We start from the raw sequence: 23173 nt of genomic DNA, 5'->3' as shown, positions 1-23173 counted from the left end.
CTAGGCCCGACCCTGCTTAGCTTCCGAGATCAGACGAGATCAGGCGCGTTCAGGGTGGTATGGCCATAGACGCTGTTGTAATTTTCAATCTATCACTAGTCGGTCAGAAGCACAAGTGACGACCTGGACTTGCGATTGGCATCTGAGAGTTGGGGGGCAGTCTTGTGAGACTGAGCCCTTACCCTGGGTAATCTGACGCTATCTCCAGGGAGGCAGGGTCAGAACTGAGTTGAACTGTAGGACACCCAGGTGGTGTCAGAGAACTGCTTAGTGGTGTAGGGGGAAAACCCACACACCTATGCTGGAAAGTGGAACTAGAAACAATTAGGAACTAGGAGGCTGGAGAGTGCAAAGAGAAGTCAAGAGGAGGTTCAGGAGACAGACTGACTGAATGCTGCACTGAACCAGAGTGTCCTACCAATGAGTACAGGTGGAGAAAGGAATGGATTCCCCTGGGAAGAGGCATCTACCTGTGCAGTAAGCACCCCAGCCTTCACTGGCCTAACACTCCTCAGGAAAAAGTTCCTGCCTCAGGAGAGAAGTAAACCAGGAGTCTATTCAAGTCCCTTCCACCCCTGAGAGTGTAGTAGCTGCACCTCCAGATTCACGTCCCCACTTGGACATCAATTCACTGGGTGACGTCAGTCAGTCATCTTCTTTCTCTAGGTCTTGGCTCCAGTAGTGATGCCATTCAGCGCTCTACCCAGACTGGCCACTTCTGACTCACCAAGGCAGCCAGGAGCACCCCGTATACACACTCACACTCACACACACACACTCCATGGAGGAAGGAGGAAGGTAGCCCCGCTCCGTCTGAAAGAATTCAGTCCAGAATCCCTGTGGGCGCCACGGGGAAGAAGTTTTTCCAAATCGATAGTTCCCCCAGTGCATCCTGGGAGGCTGACCCAGAGGGAAGGTCAGGAACTCTACAGACCAGGAAGAAAGAGCCCTTCAGGGTATATTTAGCTTACTAAGAATAACAGATGGGCAGAGATGAGGGCTGGGAATTGTCTGCAGGGACTGGGAGAGCACAGGGAAGGCTCGGGGAGGACAATGGAGGAGAGGGAGGGAGTCTGATAGGTCCCGGGGACAAGGGAGAGGGATGTCTGTCTCCTTTCCCTTGTAATCTATGACCCAGATGAGTCAGATATTCTGGATGTGAAGAAGGGGGTTGGGTGGTGAGAAAGGGCTGCCAGGGAGACTGGGGTGGGGGCACAACCAAGGCTGTGGGAAGCTTGGGAAGACATCAATTTCTAGTGAGAAACCAACCCCAGGAAGGGACGCAGGGGCAGGCCAAGCCGGTGTGAGGCAAAGATGACTCGAGCTCTTCAGGTGGGGCTGGGCTCCCTCTTGTTCCCCCTCCCCTCTCTTCCACCCCAGAGCCCTCCAGGCACCCTGAGTCCAGAAGCTGGCCTGATGCAGAGGCCCCATGAGCACTTACCCCCGTAGGCTGCTTCTTGATGTCCAGCAGTGGGGCATTGAAGCTGGCAGACAGACTGGGGGTGGCAAGGATCTCCCGGAGTGGGATCTTGGCTTCCCCCAGGAACCTGAGAGGAGGAAAAAGTGGACTAAGGAAAACTAGTCTACTGTGCCCAGTTCTTCCCCCACCATCATCTTCATAATCCTCACCACCACCACCACCACCCAGGAAAGCTGATCTGCCTAGAACAAACCAGAGTCACCTAGGACCCATCAAAGCTCCCTCTTCCCCCAGTCACCCTGTGCACCATCCCTGGAAGGCCGGACCCCTCTCTCTGCACAGGAGAGACAAAGGATACCTTCCCTTCCCCCAAGGTCAACTTTGACCCCTTTATGCCCCTCCCCAGAGGCCCAGCCCCACCCTCCTCTCTGTCTGGGTGCCCCACATGAGGGCTGTCTTGACCATCAGACCTCAACAATCCACCAGACTGGCATCTCCTGAAAGCAGAGGCACTTTCTCCACTATCACATCTGCATTGATCCCACACTTAAGCAGCTACTTCGGCCATGCTAACACAGGCTATCTATACTGGTTTCCCAGAGCCTGGCCAACAATGATCATAAATGAAAAACAAACAGACTTTCCTGCCTTCAAACAGGGGGAAGAGAAAGTTGGGGGAGGAGAGACGTGCCCCACTCCCAAGAGAGGTCTAGGACAACCACAGCCCACACAGCTGAGGCCACCTCTCTGACTGAGGGAAGGGGGTCCCATAAATGGTTAGGCTCTTAGGATAGAGTAATTTACCATGTGATGATCAGTAAAGGGACCCTTCAAAAAGTGTCGGGGGAAATGGTTATGTTCCCTAAGCCCATGTTTTTCAACTGCTGGTACGTCAGAAATTTCATGCCGGTCCACAAAAGTTCTGATGTTGTATGAAGATTACAGAGTCTATAGTCATTGGGTCCATAATCTTCACACAACATCAGGTGGTTAACTCTTTCGTGGAGAGCCACAAAATTTCTGGCAGACCAGCGATTGAAAACCACTGCCCTGAGCTATGAAATGGGCAAACGGCATTCCACAGTGGCAGATGGCCCTCAGGGGCTGCAAATAGCCCGTGTCAATCACAGTCGTAGCCTGGTGCCTGCACTGAACTTCTGCATGCTACCTGCACACAAATAAGAAATAGCCACAGGTGTCCTTTCATCATTTGTGTCTTAATTTTATTCCTAATGTATAAACAGTACAGCTGTTATCTGAGACCTTTCTCTTTTTTGGTCTTTGTAACTACTGATTTAAATATGAGTTTTTACGACATAAAACTTCAATCCTGACATAATAAGCTAATTTTTAAAACTGACTGCTTACAACAGCACACCCATTAGGATGGTTACTATTAAAAAAAACCCAGAAAACAACAAATGTTGGTGACAATGTGAATAACTTGGAACCCTGTGCACTGTTAGTAGGAATGAAAACAAATGGAGCCTCTGTGGAAAGCAGTATGGTGGTTCCTTTAAAAGTCAAAAATAGAACTACGATATGATCCAGCAACACTTTTGGGTATTTACCCAAAAGAATTAAAATCAGGGACTTAAAGAGATAATTGTACACCCACGTTCATAGTAGCATTATTCATAATAGCTAAAATGTGGAAGCAACCCAAAAGTCTGTCAACAAATGAATGGATAAGCAAAATGTGACATATACAAAGAAAGGAATATTATTCAGACTTAAGGAGAGAAATTCTGACATCGGCTACAATGTGGATGAACCTTGAAGACATTATGCTGAGCGAAGACAGAAACAAAAAGGTAAATATTGTATAATTCCACTTATATGAGGTGCCTGCAACCGGCAAGTTTACAGAGATAGGAAGTAGAATAATGGTTCTCCAGGGCTGGGTAGACAGGCGGAAAGGGGACTTATTTTTTAGTGAGTACAGAGTTTCAGTTTGGGGTAACAAAAAAGTTCTGAAGAAAATAAATCCCTAAACAATCAAAAGCAACATTGGTATCAAGTCACTTTAGCTAGTGACTTTAAAACAGTTATTGATTATCTATCACTAAGGACAAAAACAACTGCAAAAATATCCTAAACTGTTCTCAGGAATTATATTCTTAGTGATAGCATTGGTGTTCTTTTTGTTGTTGTTGTTAAGATTTTATTTATTGGTTTTCGATAGAAGAGATAGGGAGAGAGAGATAGGGCAGGGGGAGGAGCAGGAATGTGCCTTGACTGGGCGACCTCAGCACTCCAGGTCAACACCCTATCCACTGCGCACCACAGGTCAGCCACACTGGTGTTCTTACCTCAAGACTGTTGGGCATATATTGTGAGAAAAGTAATGAGTGTGTTGAAATGTAAGATGTTTAACATGGGATAAAGGAAGTGGAGGTGAAGTTCAATCAAGTTAAATAAAAACCTTATTTTAAAAAGTTCTGGAGATAGATTGAGGTGATAGCACAATAGTGTGAATGTGCTTAACGCCACTGAACTGTATGCTTAAATGGTGTGAGCAAAAAGGGTGCTATGTAAGAAACCTGACAAGCTCAAATCAAAGCGGGTAGTCACATCCTAGGCCTACAACTTCCTTAACAAAAGTCAGTCCTTACCATAATGAAGCCTTGTTTACCTTTCTTATGTATCTAGGATAACATGTCATTTTTTTATTATCATTTATTTTAGAGAGAGAGGAAGGAAGAGAGAGAGAGAAGATGCATTCATTGATTGATTCTTGCATGTGCCCTGAACGGGAATCGGACCCACTGCCTTGGTGTATGGGGACCATGATCTAACTTGTTAGAGTAATTTTCTTTTCCTATCCCTTGAAGACACGACCCCAGACACTAAAACCACAGAACACTTCATTGTTATCTGCTCCCTGCATCCGATCTCCATGTGCCGTACACGTTCTTCTTGATTATTCCATTCCCACCAATGTAGAAGTGTTTCTCTGTTTTGCTTTTTATCCAAAGCTAGAAACTTCCCCACTTGCTTTCTTCTACCTCCTTAATCTATCACCAATGGATTTCATGTATGTTTCTAACATTTTCTCCTCTAATTCTAAGTGTATACAAGAGACTGCAAAACTGTCATTCTCCGGAGCATTTTCTCAATTCATTGAGATTTTACTTCTGGGCATGTCCTCAAAATTTGGTTCAAATAAACTCATAACACTTTGCTTTGTTGACAGTGGTTAAAATGGTAAGTTTTTTCATTTATGGTTTACTATGATAAATAAGTAAGCAAACGAGCTACTTATCTAAGCTTCTGGACAATAAAATCCCTCCATTTCCAGCCCTCTTGGAATCAGTAGACTCTTGGTTACCTAACAGGTTCCCTTGCTAACACGGCAATAGCCTGATATATGTTCAAGACTTTTTTTAAGTATGAGGAGGGGCGATAGAGAGACAGACTCCCACATGCACCCCAACTGGGATCCACCTGGCAACCCATCTGGGACCTATGCTTGAATCAACTGAGCTATTTTCAGTGCCTGAGGCCAATGCTCAGACCAACTGAGTTATCCTCAGCACCCAGGGCTGATGCTCAAACCAGTCAAGCCACTGACTTGGAATGGGGAAAGGAGAAGAGGGGGAAAGAAGCAGACGGTCACTTCTCATGTGTGCCCTGACCAGGGATCGGACCTGGGATGTCCACACTCCTGGCCAACGCTCTACCCACGGACCCAACCAGCCAGGGCAAGGCCAATTTTTCTAACATTTCCTAAAAAAAAGGACTAAAACGAGATGTTCATTAATACTCATTTCCGGGTTCTAGTAGAGAACATTGCTAGTAGCGTCACATTTTCTAGAATTTGGACTGTTTTCTGTAATGTATCTTATCAGTATGGAACAAACTTATACCACAGTTCACTAAACTAGGGCTCCCAAGTGTTTCCATCCCTAGCCAGTGGGGGAGGGGGTATATCTGTCACCAGTGTGTTGCCTGAAGTGTCCTCAGGACCCAGGCATTATAAAAAAGACCTGACAGTGGGTATGGAGGATCCATGTATCCATGTGACACTGGCAATCAGAGTCACCTTGTCCTTCATGGGGAAACCAAGACAGCAGAGTGGAGAGACTTGCTTGAGCAATTCAATTCATCTTAGGGAGCCTGCCTGGAGAGTCAGTCCCCAGATTCCCTGATGGGTCAGCCCGGGGCAGCGGAGAGCAGGCCGGCAGACGAGCAAAGGGAGCAGCAGGCCTGGTCAGGAGCCACACACGCTGAGGCCTGAGCAAAGCCAGGCCTCCTCTGCCTCCCTTTCTGGCACCCAGCCCGCCCAGCACCCCCTCCCCACCCCCAGGAGAATTCCAGGAAGAGGGGCGGGAACAATGGAAGGAAATGCAGAAGGAAGCGCCCGCCCCACCCCTGCCAGTCCATGAAGAACTGTTGTTATTTCCTCCCTTAAATGTCTCTCTGAGCTGTGAAATGCCCCCATCTGCCACCCCTGCCATAGACTCTAAAAGTTCCTTTGAGGAGCTGGGTGGCTTCACAGTCCCCACTCCCCCAGAAGGAAGGGCTGGAGGGCGGCTATCAGTTCCAAAGCCTCAGGAGAAGGCTGCCCCTGATGGGTCGGCACAGGTTGGTCTGGGAGGGGGGCCTGGGGGAGGAGAGGAGGGACTACGGGAGGGCCCAAAACCTAGAGGACTCCCACCTCATCTGGAGATCAAGAGTAAGTAAGACACAGACCCTAGGGCTCAGAGGCCCTCCAAATCAGGAATGCCCCACTCTAAGTAGGCACTAACCAGTGGCTACGGGTGGCAGACAGGATTCAGTAGGGCTCAAAAAAAGGCAGGGGGGCCCCAGGGTGCTGCACATGCTGCCTTGTAGCTCTGGGTATGTGCAGAGCCTGGCTGGTTGTACAGAAACCCCCACGGGCCTTGACCCTACCCTCTGCAGCCTACTCAGAGAAAAATGCCACTGCTCACCCAGCCTCCACAGACCCAGACTCCCTCTTGGCGGTCTGCCCTCTGGAGCTCCTGGAATTTGGGGGTCAGAAGAAGTGTAGGGGCTGAAAGAGCTGCTGCAGTTCCAAAGACAGCATGACACAGGAATTAGCAGAGGGGAGAGAAGAGATCAAAGTGGTTTCCCTATTGACAGGGCACACATTTTTCCTCCATGGAAAAAGAATCCATTCCGAAGTTCGCCGTCCAGCAGGGCAGTAGGGAATGGATTCTTGGGGTGGTGGCTTCCAAATCTGAGCCTTAAGTGGGAGGGTATGAATTAAGGTGGCCAAGTAAGTTTATTTTAATAAAAAACAAAGAAATCTAAACAATTTTATTTTAAAACATTGGGCCATTTTCTATCATAGTTTGTAAGAAGAAGCCATGGGAGAAAAGTCAAATGCCCACCATGGAAGAGGGGTAAGTGAAGTATAGTACAGTCAAGCCGTGGAAAGTGGGAAGTACACCATGCAATTTTTGGGGGGTTAATATAATTTTTTTTCATTTAATTGAATTTATTGGGGTGACAGTGGTTAACAAAAACACCATAGACTTTTTTTTTTTTTTTTGTATTTTTCTGAAGCTGGAAACAGGGAGAGACAGTCAGACAGACTCCCACATGCGCCCGACCGGGATCCACCCAGCACGCCCACCAGGGGCGATGCTCTGCCCACCAGGGGGCGATGCTCTGCCCCTCCGGGGCATCGCTCTGTCGCGACCAGAGCCTCTGTCACGACCAGAGCCACTCTAGCGCCTGGGGCAGAGGCCAAGGAGCCATCCCCATCGCCCAGGCCATCTTTGCTCCAATGGAGCCTCAGCTGCGGGAGGGGAAGAGAGAGACAGAGAGGAAGGAGAAGGGGAGGGGTGGAGAAGCAGATGGGTGCTTCTCCTGTGTGCCCTGGACGGGAATTGAACCTGGGACTTCTGCACGCCAGGCCGACGCTCTACCACTGAGCCAACCAGCCAGGGCTACCATAGACTTTTATACAAAAAATCTTCAAGATATATTGCTACATTTCTTTTTTAAAAGTGCTAAAAGTGTGTATGATATGCTACCAACACTTAGAGTAATGAAAAGCATGGTAGTAAAAAAAGAAAAGATGCGCTTGACCAGGCGGTGGCGCAGTGGATAGAGCATCAGACTGGGATGCAGAAGGACCCAGGTTAGAGACCCCGAGGTCACCAGCTTGAGCGTGGGCTCATCTGGCTTGAGCTGAGCAAAAGAAAAAAAAAGCTCACCAGCTTGGACCCAAGGTCGCTGGCTCAAGCAAGGGGTTACTCGGTCTGCTGAAGGCCCACGCTCAAGGCACATATGAGAAAGCAATCAATGAAAACTAAGGTGTCGCAACGCACAACAAAAAACTAATGATTAATGCTTCTCATCTCTCCTTTCCTGTCTGTCCCTGTCTATCCCTCTTTCTGACTCTCTCTGTCTCTGTAAAAAAAAAAAAAGAAAGAAAGAAAGAAAAGATGTCCTGGCCAGTTGGCTCAGTGGTAGAGCATCAGCCCAGTGTGTGGATGTCCCATGTTCAATTTCCAGTCAGGGCACACAGGAGAAGCACCCATCTACTTCTCCACTCCCCCATTCTTACTTCTCTCTCTCTCTTTCTCTCTCTCTCTCTCTTTATATATATATATATATATATATATATATATATATATATATATATATATATATATATATCTTTCTCTCTCTCCCCCTCCTGCAGCCATGGCTCGATTAGAGCGAGTTGGTCCCAGGTGCTGAGAATGGTTCCATGGCCTCCGCTCAGGAGCTAAGAAGAGGTTGGGTCTGACAAGGCAGTTGTGCAGTGGATAGAGCATCAGATTAGGATGCAGAGGACCTAGGTTCTAACCCTCAAGGTCACTGGCTTGAGCTCAGGCTTATCTGGCTTGAGTGCTGGCTCACCAGCTTGCGCATGGTGTTGCCGGCTTTAAGTGTGGAATCATAGTCATGACCTCATGGTCACTGGCTTGAGCCCAAAGGTCACTGGTTTGAGCAAGGGGTTACTGGCTCAGCTGGAGCCCCCGGTCAAGGCACATATGAGAAAGCAATCAATGAACAACTGAGACACCACAATGAAAAATTGATGCCTCTCATCTCTCCCCCTTCCTGTTTATCTGTCCCTCTCTCTGAAACTCTCTCTGTCTCTGTCAAAAGAAGAAGGAGGAGGAGGAGGAGGAGAGGAAGAGGAGGAAGAGGAAGAAAAGGAAGAAGAGGAAGAAAGAAGAAGAAGAAGAAAAAGAAGAAGGAGAAGAAGAAGGAGAAGGAGAAGGAGAAGAAGATAACAACAACTCGGTTGCCAAGCTCTGGAGCAACACCCCAGATGGACAGAGCATCACCCCCTAGTGGGCTTACTGGGTGGACCCCGGTTAGGGCACATGTGGGAGTCTCTCCCTGCCTCTCCTCTGCTCACTGACTTAGAAAAGAAAAATGCATGGTGGTGGCCACCGGCTGAGAAAACAGGAGAGTGGGCAGCTACTACTTAATGGTACAGAGCTTCTGTTTTACAGATAAAAAGAGTTATGAAGATGGGTGGTGGTGACGGCTGCACAGTGATGTAAATGTATTTAATACCATTGAGCTATAAGTTTAAAAATAGTTAAGATGATCATTGTGATACATATTTTACCATTATACAAAAAAACTATTTAAAAAAATATATGCTGGCCCTGGCCTGTTGGCTCAGTGGTAGAGCGTCGGCCTGGCGTGCAGGAGTCCTGGGTTCGATTCCCAGCCAGGGCACACAGGAGAAGCGCCCATCTGCTTCTCCACCCCACCCCCCTCCTTCCTCTCTGTCTCTCTCTTCCCCTCCCGCAGCCCAGGCTCCATTGGAGCAAAAAGATGGCCCGGGCGCTGGGGATGGCTCCTTGGCCTCTGCCCCAGGCGCTAGAGTGGCTCTGGTCGCAACATGGCGATGCCCCGGATGGGCAGAGCATCGCCCCCTGGTGGGCAGAGCTTCGCACCTGGTGGGTGTGCCTGGTGGATCCCGGTCGGGCATGCGACCGGGAGTCTGTCTGACTGTCTCTCCCCGTTTCCAGCTTCAGAAAAATACAAAAAAAAAAAAATCTTATTTATTAATTCAAAAATATATTTATTTAGTATATCTAGCAAAACACAGCCCTTGCCCTCCTGGAATTTACCTCCAGGAACAACTTTCCTCCTATAGACCAAGTGTGTACTAGCTACAGTTCCAAGCGCTTTACATACACCAATCTAAACTGGCACTAGGCCCTGTGGAGCGGGCACTGTCCTTGATCAATCCACCATACAAACGAGGATACTGGGACTCTGAAAGGCATATGACCTGCCTGATTTCACACAAGTACCAGGCAGATTTCAAGGCTTTGCCACGCACCCCGTGCCAGCCCACCTGGGACAACTCAGAGCCCCATGAACACAAAATGAAAGAAACACAAAGGTCCTTCGGTTGCTTTATCCTTAGAAAAAGGAACCCAGCCTATAAATTTGATCTGGTTCAACTCTTTAAAAAAATCAAATCCAGCCTGACCAGGTGGTGGCGCAGTGGATAGAGCTTCGGACTGGGATGCAGAGGACCCAGGTTCGAGACCCCAAGGTCGCCAGCTTGAGGGCAGGCTCATCTGCTTTGAGCAAAGCTCACCAGCTTGGACCCAAGGTTGCTGACTCGAGCAACGGGTCACTCGGTCTGCTGAAGGCCCACAGTCAAGACACATATGAGAAAGCAATCAATGAACAACTAGGGTGTCCCAATGAAAAACTAATGATTGATGCTTCTCATCTCTCTCCGTTCCTGTCTGTCCCTTTCTCTGACTCTCTCTCTCTGTCTCTAAAAAAGAAAATAAAAAAAGAAAAAGAAAATCAAATCCAAGCTGTATCAACCATGACTTATTTTCTGTATTTTGATGCTTTGATGTCTGAGGCCTGCTGACCCTGAAGAGGCTGCCCCTCCCAGGGCTAGCCAATTTCTAGAAACAGTAAATGATGCACCTGCACGTGCTACTTCCACATGCAGACCAGCCAATCCAGGCCCACAGCCCCACCAGTGTGGGCTCTTATACTCCAGGGCACTATTCCCTGCCCTGATCACGCCAGGGCCAGGCACCACACAATTCCAGGCAGCCACTACATTCCAGAACCTGCCAAAATTATTGAAACTAGCCAATCCTAAACTCTCTTACCCGGCCTTGCAAGTCCTTTTCCCAGGAGCCAAGTGAAGGCTCCTTCCCACATTTTCTCTTACTCCTCTGCCTCCTGGCTGACCCTGTGCTTCCCAAGGGGCCCTGCCTGGCATGGCTGGTCCTTTCCTCTTGGGAATTGGAATCAATAAGATTTCCAAAGGCAATCATCTCCTAATCTGTTGGCCTCACCAAAGCTGAATAATAATTAGAAAAGCCCTATATTTTAAGTCACAAGTCTGCTAATGCTTTGTTGGGAAGATTAGGGGTAAATGGTCATTTTTTAGAGCTCACTAATTGTACTCTGTAGATGGGCAAAACTCTCATATGATGGGGAGACTGGAGCTCTAGTAGCCCGCACTGTGCACCGGAGTTGTCAGACGGTGGCCTCGAAGGCTGGGCCCTGAGGAGAGGGAACAGAGTTGAAAGAGACAGGGGTCCAGTTAGGTAGGGTCCAGATCTGGCAACTTGGCAGTTGGCTGAAATGCCTGGAGAAACCAGCCAGAGACAGGAAACCATGGACAGGGTTGCCTCTCTCTGGATAGCCAAAGGTCCCTAAGAGAGCAACTCTTCCACTGAAAGTGGTCTCCAGGCCGGCAGAGAAACCCAAGGCCTTCCCCCACGCCATGATGCTGGGAACTGAAGAGGAAAGGCTGCAGGAGCCCAGACGGTGCTGGAGCCCCGGCTGCGAGGAGCCGTGTTAGAGAGCCAGCGATGAGAGACATGGGTGCCGCTCATATGGACACGGACAAAGACGTGACAGTAAGACAACCCCCCCCCAAGTCCCCCCAAGGAAGGTGACATACAGCTATGATTCTATTGGGTTCATGGAACGCCCCAGTGCAGAACATGCAGCCATCGTCTTCCCGCCTTGGTTCACTCCCGGCATTTCATAACAGTCCCTTTCAACTGACAGCAACACTCTGGAAACATCCTTCCTTCCAACTATCTTCCAAAAGTAAATTTTTATCATTGAATGGTTAAGAATAAGAGTGCTCAAGTCATCTTACCTGAGTTTAAAAGCCAGCTCTGCCTCTTGACAGCTCTGTGGCTGGGCACAAGCTATATAATCCTTCTGAGCCTGTTTCCTCATCTGTAAAAGTCATCTATTCATTTGACAAATATGTAGTGAGCACCTAACATGGGCCAGGCAAATACTGGAGGTGCGTGCTTGAACAAAGTGGACAACCACCCCTGCACTGTTGGAGCTTCAACACCTGTAAGCCTTCTTGTAAAATCCGAGTTGACTTACCTAACCCACTACATGTGCCTGGAGCACAAACGGGGCTTTGTCAATGTCAGTTCCTTTCCTCCCAACCCCACTCATCACCTTCCCATCCTTCTCTGCCTGTTCCTGTCCCACCGATCCTGTGAGAACCACATTATTTCACGACTTGAAACATTGTCATATGGAAGAGGTTAGATTAGTTTTTGGTCATTCCTGATGGTAGAATAGAAATGAGACCCTCAAAATCTCAGGAAAAAAAACTGAGGCTCAATAACAGGAAGAACTTTCTAACAGAAGATTCTTCCTGACTTCAGCACTGTCCTGCACGGATGGAGATGAGGCTCCTGGCCTGAGGACCCATAGGTCATCAACCTGCTGATGGGTGATGAGTGCACAGGGCAGGATCCATACATGACAGCAGTGGAGCTGGACAGATGTCACCTCTAGAGCCTCCTGCAGAAAAGGCTCACACAGCCCAGGCTGGTAAACGTGCAGGGAGTGCTGGCAATGGAAAACCAGCATGAAGACCGACTCAGGCAAGAATCATCTGCGGTGCCACATCTAGGGCACATTTCGATGAGAAGCAAGGTATTTGCTGTGTTTTAAAGTGTCTCTTTGACTTCAAAGTTGGGGGAAAGAGCAGGAAATATACAGTGGAAAATCAGACAATACCTCACCAGGTGATAGGAATGAAGACCACCAGTGAGTGACGGCATGTGCCCCAGGTCCTGAGGGACACAGCACACCTAAGACCTATTCTGGCCAGGAATTAGTAACCTGATCTAATCACAAGAAAAACATCTGACAAATCTCAAATGAGGAACATTCCAGTTTTTTAAATTGGGGTCTTGTATTATTTTAAAATTTGAATTGCCATAACAGAGACAAACGCTGCAGAAATATTTAAGATTAAAAGCAGCCATGGAAACATGATGACTAAATTTAATATGGGAGTCTAGACTAGATCCTGCACTGGGGGCAGAGGGGAGCGAATTGCTACGGAAGACATTTGTTCAATTGATAAAAAATAGCGAATTAAAGTGTGGCAACCGGGTTAAATGTACTGCAGTTGATAAGTGTACTTTAATTATGTAAAATAATATCCTTATCCTTAGGAAATATACACTGGAGTATTTGGGGATAAAGGGCTATGATGAATATAACTTATCTCCAAAGAGGAGAGACAGAGAAAAGGGGGGGGGGTGGAGAAGGAGGGGAGGAGGCAGAAGGGAAAGAGAGAAAATATCATAAAGCAAATGGATAGAAAGTTAACAATAAGTAAATCTGAGTAAATAATATATGGATATTTTAATTCTGTTTTTGCAATTTTTCTATAATTTCACAATTATTTTCTTTAAAAAGCTCCAGAGGGTTTCCACAGGTCAGTTTCTCATTCTTTATTTTTTAAACTAAGAAAAGGACATATCAAACAAAAACAGGTAGAAACATTCATCGCTGACTCAGCCGCCCCTTCCTCTCGTTAAATTCAATGTGTCAGTTGTGACAGGAAAGTCAGAGAGCCCGTGTCCCAGCCGGACACATACGCACGCAAGCAGGGGAGGTTTAAGTACCGGTGAGCCCTCCAGCCCTCAACCATGTATGCCTGGCCACGAAGGACAGGAAATGAGGGTTAGCCGGACGTTCCCACCTCCTGACCCCCCCTGGCCTCTGGCAGCCTTCCCACCAATATTTGATTCCCCGGGGCTGCCCAAATGTAACTAAATAATTTTCCACTTCAATCCAGAGAAGACAGAAAAAACAACAACAATAAACCCTATTTTGAAAGCCAGGGATTCCCTGGATAGATTCCAGGGCAAAATATAGTTATAAAAATCCTTGGAAAAATAAGGATAAGGTCAGCACTTCCGAGCAGGCTGAGAACAATGGGACGGTGAGCTGCAAATATTTGTGCCCAAAAGAGCCTCCCCAGGATACCAGAAAGGGGGGCTGCCAGCCGGTGTGCTGAATCCCAAGGGCGGAACTTTAGGCCTGATTTCCCCAACTTCTAACAACAGCAAACCACCTCTCTGCCTTTTTAAGTCTGTAAGTGCATACATGCACACGCACACACACACACTCATCTGAGTGTCCATTCCCTGTGCAATGACACTGTCATAAAGCAACTGACAAATGACAGGCAGGGAGAAAATACCCTCCACACATAAAATAGACTGAGGGTTAAATATACAAACCACTGAGAATGGCTAAGAAAAAGACAAGCAACTCAAAAAAGGATAGGTAACTGCAGAAGAAGAAATTCAAACAGGCAATAAATACACGGAAAGATGCTAAACTTTACAAGTAGTCAAGGAAACACAAATGATAAGATAACGACTTTTCCTCCCATGGTGCTAACAAAAATAAATAATTGACAGGCACTTTTTTCATTCTGTGGGCAGACATAAATTAGGACATTTTGAAAAGTAATCTGGTAGAAACTACGAAAATGTTACATGCTCCTACCCTGTGATCCAGTAATCCCATGTCTAAAGACCTGTCTGAAAGAAGAAATAGACTAAGGACATAGAAACGTCTGGATAAAGATGTTCAATAGTTAATCATCCGAGAACAAGAAATTGGAAAGTAACTAAATAGTAGTCAATAAGGCTACTCAGTGAAATATACACACAACCGTTTAACATGGGTTATCAGCACACACTGATGAAAAAGGTTCATGACGTAACAGAAAGCAAAGTGCAGGCCAATATGAAGAGCCTGATTCCATTTCTGTATAAGTAAAAGTATGTAAACAGATGTTTGCACATGCTCTGTAAAAGTACAGAGGGTTATATAATAAAATGTTAACATTGCACCACTGGAAGGAAGGGGAAGACAGGAGGACGATGAGAGAATTGCACTTTTTCATGAATGGAGCTTATGTGTGCCTATAAAAATACTTAAAAATTTTAATGTTTGTGGGGTTTTTTAGTTTTTTTAAAAAAATGTGTGTGCCTACATGTATACAATATGCTGGTGTGCACTCAGGTCTAGCCACATGTCTACATGGGGCCTGAGCACAGTGTCATATTCATAGGTGTGGTTTTTGTATGTACATCACTGTGATCCAACTATGACCAATAGTTCCCACTTACTGAACACTTTCAATGTGCCAAGCACTGAGTAGGCATTTGATATCCATGCATTATCTCATTTAAACACTGTAACAGCTTTGCAGTGTACGTACTGTTACTGCCTTGGACACAGAGGTTCAGAGAGGTCCAAGTCACAGACAGTGCCAAGGTGAGACTCACTACGGAGAGTGGGGTCCCTGAGAGAGGCCTCTGACCCTTCCTCTCAGGTCACCTGCCCTGCCCTGCCCTGCCCTGCTCAGCTCTGATGGACAGCCTGGGGGACGGAGACCACCAGCTGCTACCAGGCTGGAACCCCTTGACCACATCAACACACTCCAGGTGTGACACTGACTGACTAGACCTTCCCCCGCAGGCATCTCTTGCATGAAGGTCCTCTTATTAAGAGGACTAAGATTCGTGTTCAGTTCCTTCATGGAAATGCCTACATCCCCCCAAAATATTAAGCCCGTGGTCCAGAAGGCACCAGGACACCCCCACATCCACCCTGGAGGCACCAAAGCTTACTCCAGGCTCAGTGACAGCCCAATGGGCGATAGTCACCTGTGCCAGGAAGGCCCACCATTCCCAAGGTGTTTCCTCATAACCTGTTAGGGTGCCTGACACTCACCATTAGCATTCTTTTGGCCCAGTGGTCAGCAAACTCATTAGTCAACAGAGTCAAATATCAACGGTACAACGATTAAAATTTCTTTTGAGAGCTGAATTTTTTAAACTTAAACTATATACATAGGTACATTCCTTATTGAGGTAGCGCCCGCAAGTAGTATTTTGTGGAAGAGCCACACTCAAGGGGCCAAAGAGCCGCGTGTGGCTCGTGAGCCGCAGTTTGCCGACCAGGGGAAGCAGTCTGGCACCTAAAGCAGCATCCACTGGGTTCCTAAGAGGAGCAAAACATTCAACCATAGGCTGCCACCAACACTTCAGTATGAATTAGTCCCTTTTCAAACCATAGCTGGCTGAAAGGAGCCTTTGATGGGAAAGGGTTGCATCAATGGGAGTTGAAGCAGCAGGAGTCAGCAGGAGGGCAGCACAAGAGGAGAAGGAAAAGAGGATGTACCAAAAGGAACCACCGTTTCCTGAGCAGCCCTTTGTGGCAGGTCCCTTGGATGTGATTTAGCATTTGGTTCAATACTCCCTAAGGAGGAAGAAAGGCTCAGGGAGCTTAGGTGACCTGCTCGAGGCCCCACGGCTGTTGAGATGGCACCCTAGCTTTGGCCAGAGTCCACACTCATTCCACTGGACCAGCCCACAGAGCCCAGTATAGGGGTGGGAGGCACAGCAGCTACAGGGGGAAAGAGAAGGAGCAGTGGCACTGAAGGAGGTTCTGGAGCTGCCTGCTGGGCCCCCGGCCAGTGCAGGTGCCATGACTGACGACACAGATTGTGGGGAAAGTGAGGCTGGCAAGGAGGCTCTGTGTGCAGGTGAGAAACCCCTCAATGCCCCACTTTATAGTGTTACCGGGTCATTAAAATGTTGCAAGTGGCTCACACTATTCCAAAGAAAACACTATTGTGAATACCTATGTGAAAGCTTTTTTAAAAGCAATAGTGCCTCCCAACTGGTTCTTGGTGTAAATCTAGGTCTCCTTCTATACTTCTTTTATTTTATTTTATTTTATTTTATTTTATTTTATTGTGTTAACATGGATTCAAGTGTCCCACTCAATATAACACCCTCACCCCCCACCCCCGTGTTCCTCATTATACCCCCTTTGCTCCCCTCCCCCTAACTCCCTCCCCCCTTCCCTCTGGGATTTGTTGTCCTGTTATCTGTATCTCTGTTATGTATATATAATTTCACTACTCCCTTCACCTTCTCTGATCCCATCCCCTTATCCCCTTTCCCTCTGACAGCTGTCCCTCTGCTCCCGGTGATCCCACCTCTGCCTCTATTCCGTTCCTCAGTTCACTTTATTCATTAGATTCCACATTTAACTGAGATCATATGATATTTGTCTTTCTCTGCCTGGCTTATTTCACTTAGCATAATAATCTCCAGTTCCAAAAGGAAAGGGGGCTGAGCACATATTCATTCTGAGGTATGCTTGTCAGATCTAATACGAATTCCCTGTTAAGTTTACATCCCAGATGAACGATGAATCATTTCTCAGTGTATGTTCCATGCAATATTGGAGCCATTCACATTTAACTGAGTATCCTGACTCTTTTTTGTTTGTTTGTTTGTTTGTTTGTTTGTTGTTGTTTTTTTACAGGGACAGAGAGAGAGTCAGAGAGAGGGATAGATAGGGACAGACAGACAGACAGGTACGGAGAGAGATGAGAACCATCGATCATCAGTTTCTCATTGCAACACTGTAGTTGTTCATTGATTGCTTTCTCATATGTGCCTGGACCGCAGGCCTTCAGCAGACTAAGCAACCCCTTGCTCGAGCCAGCAACCTTGGGTCCAAGCTGGTGAGCTTTTGTTCAAGCCAGATGAGCCCGTGCTCAAGTTGGCGACATCGGGGTCTCGAACCTGGGTCCTTCCGCATCCCAGTTCGACGCTCTATCCACTGCGTCACCGCCTGGTCAGGCAGTATCCTGACTCTTTGTTGAAGCCGGCCACCCTGCCCTGGGCCTAGTCAGGTCTGGGCCAGCGAGTTGCTGCAGTCAAAGTGAGCATCGTTTTGACCCTGGTGCTTTGGCAGGTGTATGTTTTGACCCTAGAGAAACTTTTGCTTCCATGTTTACATTTGCCAAACATTTAAATCAAAAATACACACACAGCCCTGGCCGGTTGGCTCAGTGGTAGAGTGTCGGCCTGGCGTGCAGGAGTCCTGGGTTCAATTCCCGGCCAGGGCACACAGGAGAAGCGCCCATCTGCTTCTCCACCCTTCCCCCTCTCCTTCCTCTCTGTCTCTCTCTGCCCCTCCCACAACCGAGGCTCCATTAGAGCAAAGATGGCCCGGGTGCTGAGGATGGCTCTGTGGCCTCTGCCTCAGGCACTAGAATGGCTCTGGATGCAACAGAGCGATGCCTCAGATGGGCAAAGCATTGCCCCCTGGTGGGTATGCCGGGTGGATCCCAGTCGGGCGCATGCGGGAGTCTGTCTGACTGCCTCCCTGTTTCCAGCTTCGGAAAAATAAAAAAAAATACACACACATTAATTAATTTTCATTGGAAAGGCATTTTCCAGAACAAATTAAGCCCATTTAATTTGTTGATACATTTTCTAAACAATGCAATTAAAATCTCCTTTTTTCTTAATCTTTGTTTTTATTTTACCAAAATCATTGTCATCAATAACAATTATTTTCTGTTTAAGTTTCCCAACACAGATTTAGCTAAAATATTTATTTATTTATTTCTGGTTCACACCAAGCTAAATAAAGCTCCCTTCCATTCTGAGTTTTCTTTTGTAGAATTATTTCTATTAAATCTCATTTTTGGCCCTGGCCAGTTAGCTCAGTGGTAGAGCATCGGCATGGCATGTGGAAGTCCCGGGTTCAATTCCCAGCCAGGGCACATAGAAGAAGTGCCCATCTGCTTCTCCACCCTTCCCCCCTCCTTTCTCTCTGTCTCTCTCTTCCCCTCCCACAGCCAAGGCTCCACTGGAGCAAAGTTGGCCCCGGGCACTGAGAATGGCTTCATGGCCTCCACCTCAGGTGCTAGAATGGCTCCCGTTGCAACAAAGCAACCGCCCCAGATGGGCAGAACATCGCCCCCTGGTGGGCATGCCAAGTGGATCCCGGTGTGGCACATGAGGGAGTCTGTCTCTATGCCTTCCTGCTTCTCACTTAAGAAAAAATACAAAAATATTTTTTAAAATTTCCCATTTTTCCAGGTCAGCGTTTACAGTTGCCAACAAGATTCTCCAGTTGGTTTTCATTCCCTTAACAATTATATCATGTGCAGTTTTAGCCATGATTATTGTATGGTGATTATTTCCACCAATAATTACATATACAAGCTATTACCAGGATGACAGAGTATATTTGTTTCTTAGTTAGTCAATGAAAAAAATTGGGAGCAATTCCTCGCAGAAGTGCCAGCACTGCCAGAGGCTGGTTTAATGGCAGGTGCACCAGGCGCATGCCCTGGGCCCCGACTTCTGAAGGGACCTGCAAAACCCCAACTTTACACTCTTTTCTAATGATACCAAGTTTGGTTTTATATGTGCAATTTTAACATTAACAGTACATAATATTTCTTATCTATTTTAAAAAAACGGTTAACATGTATTTTAATTTTTCCTGTCTCTCTCTTTTTAAGGGGCCCGATATTTTCTTCTGCGCCCGGGCCTCAACTGACCTTAATTGGCCTCTGAGAACTGCTCTAAGACAGCGGGTGCTCGATCCAGGTGCACACTGGCCTACCCTGGACAGTGTCAAGAAGTGCTCGCGCCTGCATCCTCCTTGAGTTTGTCCTTTACTCCATTTGCCAGACTCTGATCTAGTTTAAAGCTCCCAGGTCATTCTAACACACAGCCAGAATTGGAATGCTGTTCCAAAAATCTAGAGCTGCACATCCAACACAAAGAGCCACAAAGCACGCTAGCTATTTAAATTTAAATTAATTAAAATTAAATAAAATTTAAGATTCAGTTTCTCAGTTACATTAGCCAACAAGTTCTCTTGGGTAGATCTTGTCTGGAGATGAGATGAAGGGTCTCACCCCAGGCTGCACAGTAGAAATACCCAACCCCTGGGAGTTTGTAATGATGCACAGGCCCTGCCCCCAGCCAATTAAATCAGATCCTCAGGTGGGTCCAGACAGTGGTGCTGTAAAAGCTGCCAGGCATGATTTGATGTAGCTGGATTAGGAACCTTGGGGCTGAAAGCAGCCAGTCAGGGACCAGGGTCACCTCCGCCCCTTCTCAGCCCAGAGTAAACAGGAAGTTAGTTGTTCAGTCCAGCTGGGTTTTCCATGACTGTCTCTCATCCATAAGAGTAGTTTCCTTTTATGTACATTCCAAATCTGATTTTATCAACACGAAGTTTATTCACCCCTGCAGTAGGCGGTGGGGTCCCTCAGGCTGAGGCTGGGGGGAGTGCTGAGCAGCCAGGAGTCAGGTCCAGCCTGAGACTCCCCTCTGGAGGCTTCCCAGGATCCCACTCCAGGCCAGCAGACCAGCCTCGTAGAACCAGTTACCCAAAACTGCCATCGGCCATCAGAAGAAATGCAGAAGTGTCCAATGCCCCAAAAGCCTTACGGAGAAAGAGGAGAGTGGAGAAGGGGGAGACTCGGTAGAGAGAAAGACTAAAAGGACAGGGGGATGAGAAGGGGAAAGAAGCAAAGTGAGAGACTTTGAGTCTAAAGCAGGGGTCGGGAACCTATGGCTCATGAGCCAGATGTGGCTCTTTTGATGGCTGCATCTGGCTCACAGACAAATCTTTCATAAAAATAATAATAATGTTAAAAATATAAAACATTCTGCCTGGGCCCTGGCCGGTTGGCTCAGCGGTAGAGCGGCCTGGCGTGCGGGGGACCCTGGTTCGATTCCCAGCCAGGGCACATAGGAGAAGCGCCCATTTGCTTCTCCACCCCCACCCCCTCTCCTTCCTCTCTGTCTCTCTCTTCCCCTCCTGCAGCCAAGGCTCCATTGGAGCAAAGATGGCCCGGGCGCTGGGGATGGCTCCTTGGCCTCTGCCCCAGGCACTAGAGTGGCTCTGGTCGCGGCAGAGCGACGCCCCGGAGGGGCAGAGCATCGCCCCCTGGTGGGCAGAGCTTCGCCCCTGGTGGGCGTGCCGAGTGGATCCCAGTCTGGCGCATGCGGGAGTCTGTCTGACTGTCTCTCCCCGTTTCCAGCTTCAGAAAAGAAGAAAAGAAAAAAAAAGAAAAAAATCAGAAAAAAAAAACAAAAAAACATTCTGCCTGACCAGGCAGTGGCGCAATAGATAGAGCATCGGACTGGGACGCAGAGGACCCAGGTTCGAGACCCCGAGGTCGCCAGCTTGAGCACGGGTTCACATGGTTTGAGCAAAAGCTCACCAGCTTGGATCCAAGGTTGCTGGCTCAAGCAAGGGGTTACTCGGTCTGCTGAAGGCCCACGGTCAAGGCACATATGAGAAAGCAATCAAGGAACAACTAAGGTCTCGCAACAAAAAGCTGATGATTGATGCTTCTCATCTCTCTCCATTCCTGTCTGTCTATCCCTGTCTATCTATGTATTACAATCCATTCATTTTCTACCGCTTATGTTCATGGTTGCAGGTGGCTGGAGCCAATCACAGCTGTCCTCCAGGACATCAAATTTTTATTGGATAATGCATAGCATACACGGGTCATTGTATGGCTCTCACGGAATTACATTTTAAAATATGTGGTGTTCATGGCTCTCTCAGCCAAAAAGGTTCCCGACCCCTGGTCTAAAGAGTAAGCAAGGCATTAAGGCAGTGGTTCTTAAACTGTTTGAAGTCGGGGTGCATTTAAAATCCTATGAATAATTGTAGGCACACTATATACAAATTTCTGAAAAATATGTTATAATAATTAAGTCAAATATTAAAATATATATATAAAGTCCAAGCATGCTTTTATGGTAATTAAATGAAATAAATATGACAAAATTAAATTTATTCTGACATTAAAAAATATTTTTATGTTACTTTTTTTGTTATGCTTTTTAGAATTCATAAAAAAGAGGGGTTAAAAAAATTAAAAAACTACAAAAAAAGTTACCTTTTTATATATATAGATACATTCTTAGTAAGATTTAGTAAATTCGGCAGGTCCCAGTATGAATGTGTTAAGTTTTTTCATTCTTGTGTTTAGTGAGAAACATGAGCCTGATATGTCCTAGCAATTTCTTCAATGTTTGGGCACATATCTGAAAGGCAAACTCTCATTTCCTCGTCAATACATTGAAGAATTCCTCTATTTTTACTCTTAATTGTGTTGAGTGCAGAAAACCCCCACCATACATATCATCTAAACTTTACACCAAACAAAGGATATAAGAAACTTGCCTCCAGTCTTTCTGGGGAACATGGGGGGTAGTGTAAACAATCCAGCACCACAGCTTAACAGCCTTTTGCAACCTAATCAGGCAAGTGAAGTGGGGAGTTGGGCAGACTGTCAGCTTATAGCCAATTCCGCACACCTCTGTCCCCCCAAAATTTAAACTCCAAAAACCCTGTTGGTTTTTTTGGTCCCCAACAGGCACATATTTCTCTGGAATACCATAGGGCACACCTGGAAATCTTCTAGGGCACACCAGCGCACCCTGGCTCACACTTTGAGAACCACTGCATTGAGGGAAACTCTAGAACAGCGGTTCTCAACCTGTGGGTCGCAACCCCGGCGGGGGTCGAACGACCAAAACACAGGGGTCGCCTAAAGCCCCGCCGGGGTTGCGACCCACAGGTTGAGAACCGCTGCTCTAGAAGCAGACAGAGCCAGAGGAAGGAGGCTGGGAAGAGGGAGAGGAGGCCAGACAGAGGGACACCACAGGAGCACACGACAGTGGAGGGCTATGGTCCTTCTGCCCAGAAGAAGACCCAAGGAGGACTGCGAACTCACAGGACACACATCCAATACTCCCAGAAATGAACGGGGCTGCTGCATGGTGACCCCATGGGACCTCACTGAAGCCCTGAGGACAATCAGATGACAAAGGTCACTGTCACACCTACTATTTCCCTGTTTGCTTCCTGACCAGATAGCGGCAGCTGGAGGTCAGTCAGTAGGTGTTCTATTTATAATGTTCATTGAATTGGGTTCACTGAATTTTTTTCCCTTCTCTCTTTCAAAATGAAAAATGTCACAGGGTTACTCTTGTTAGTTACTTTCTGTTTTTGGTTTTGGTTTTGTTTGTTTTTTTGTAGCTTTCGACTTTTTAATCTTGGATTCTTTCCTCACATTTCATGTGTAAGGTGAAAAACTGTGAGGGCTAACTGTGGAGGCATCATGGAACTACTGTGCAGGTCTCCCGCCGGCCCAGCCTTCTCCAGCAGGTTCACCTCATGGCTCTAACATTCCAGCAAACTGCTATCAAAGCTGTGTCCCGCCCGCCCCCGGCTTCTACAATAGAGCCAGAATTCTATCATTTGCACACATGACAGCATTGTTTGGGCAACCTCTGAAATTCTTCAGATATTTATGACTGTAAGTTTAAATTTGGTTTAGTTAATACTTAATTTTTAATTGCCAGAAATGCAAAATTGAGATAAATATTTGGAAAACTCAAAAATTATATTCAAATGGTTATCAGAAAGAAGCTTCTGGTAAATTGGGAACTTACATGAATTTGCTTTTGCTTTTTAAATTGATGTTTGAGGAACTGATTACTAGCACACTGGCCAAGCAGTGAACAAGTCATTTGGGAACTGGTTTTCTGAAAGGGAGCTTCCCTCCAGCAGCTAAAGGACAACCACAGGGGCCAACAA

General features: G+C 46.9%; 1 protein-coding gene across 16 annotated transcripts in view; it reads right to left on the bottom strand.

Annotated features, from left to right (window-relative positions):
* The window catches only part of DYSF (dysferlin), a 224706-nt gene that overhangs the window by 169853 nt on the left and 31680 nt on the right, over nucleotides 1-23173 (bottom strand). For all 16 annotated transcript variants that reach the window (XM_066267354.1, XM_066267358.1, XM_066267356.1 and 13 more), the window contains exon 4: nucleotides 1442-1547. In XM_066267354.1, the coding sequence (XP_066123451.1) occupies nucleotides 1442-1547 (106 nt within the window). The remainder of the gene's footprint in view (nucleotides 1-1441; nucleotides 1548-23173) is intronic.

Source organism: Saccopteryx bilineata, chromosome 3 (assembly GCF_036850765.1).
Source record: "Saccopteryx bilineata isolate mSacBil1 chromosome 3, mSacBil1_pri_phased_curated, whole genome shotgun sequence".
NCBI lineage: Eukaryota > Metazoa > Chordata > Mammalia > Chiroptera > Emballonuridae > Saccopteryx > Saccopteryx bilineata.
This window is presented reverse-complemented; position numbering and strand designations above follow the sequence as displayed.